We start from the raw sequence: 1197 nt of genomic DNA, 5'->3' as shown, positions 1-1197 counted from the left end.
AGTGTGCAAATATGTAAAAATGAAATAAGATGATTACTCTAAATGAAGATCAAGGCACAATCACATAATATGAAATTAAATTTTCCCGAATGATAGGATTACTACCAATCTCCCCCAGGACACTCTCATCTACTCTGTGCACAGCCTTCTCATCAGGCGTCCCACCCCAGATCTTGCTATGTAGCAGAAGACATGCAAATAAGACCCCCCTTTTTGCTGATGAAAAGCAGCCCAGCCCTGACCCTGCAGCTCTGGGAGACGAGCTCCAGCCTTGGGATTCCCAACTGTCTCCACTCGGTGATCAGCACTGAATACAGGAGACTCACCATGGAGTTTGGGCTGAGCTGGGTTTTCCTTGTTGCTATTTTAAAAGGTGATTCATGGGGAACTAGAGATACTGAGTGTGAGTGGACATGAGTGGAAACAGTGGATTTGTGTGGCAGTTTCTGACCAGGGTGTCTCTGTGTTTGCAGGTGTCCAGTGTGAGGTGCAGCTGGTGGAGTCTGGGGGAGGCTTGGTACAGCCTGGTGGATCCTTGAGACTCTCCTGTGCAGCTTCTGGATTCACCTTCAGGAGCTCTGCTGTGCACTGGGTCCGCCAGGCTTCTGGGAAAGGACTAGAGTGAGTTGGCTGTATTAGAAGCAAAGCTAACAGTTACGCGACAGCATACGCTGCGTCGGTGAAAGGCAGGTTCACCATCTCCAGAGATGATTCAAAGAACACGGCGTATCTGCAAATGAACAGCCTGAAAGCCGAGGACACGGCCGTGTATTCCTGTACTAGACATACAGTGAGGGGACATACAGTGAGGGGAGGTCAATGTGTCCCTGCAGGGCACACGAGGCCACCAGGGGGCGCTCGGGACCCACTGAGGACGGGACAGGTCCCAGGAGCAGATGCAGAGGCAGGTTTTCTTTCTCCTCAGCTGGAGAAGTCAGGTTTGTGTTTTCAGAACTCTGGAGTCTTACAGGTTGTTACATTTTCATACAGTTATTAGTATGTATTATCATTGGTATTTGTTTTAATAATTTTAAACCTTTTATGTAGTGTTATTTTTTTAAAACTATTTACTTTCATTTGCGGTTATTCTTCCAGAGTTTCATTAACATCTATTGCCATGAGCAACTACATAGCTATGAGAGCATAAATTTACACCTATAGACATAGGTCTAAATACCACAAACCTGTGCATAAAGT

At 46.4% G+C, this 1197-nt stretch overlaps 1 gene segment (V, D, J or C); it reads left to right on the top strand.

The window, feature by feature from the left end:
- The first annotated feature begins 279 nt into the window (after window positions 1–279).
- LOC100587273 lies at window positions 280–997 on the top strand. The segment is given in 2 exon segments: window positions 280–373; window positions 474–997. Coding segments are annotated over 2 exon segments (570 nt in total).
- The last annotated feature ends 200 nt before the right edge of the window (window positions 998–1197 follow it).

This window comes from Nomascus leucogenys, chromosome 14 (genome assembly GCF_006542625.1).
Source record: "Nomascus leucogenys isolate Asia chromosome 14, Asia_NLE_v1, whole genome shotgun sequence".
Classification (NCBI taxonomy): Eukaryota; Metazoa; Chordata; class Mammalia; order Primates; family Hylobatidae; genus Nomascus; species Nomascus leucogenys.
This window is presented reverse-complemented; position numbering and strand designations above follow the sequence as displayed.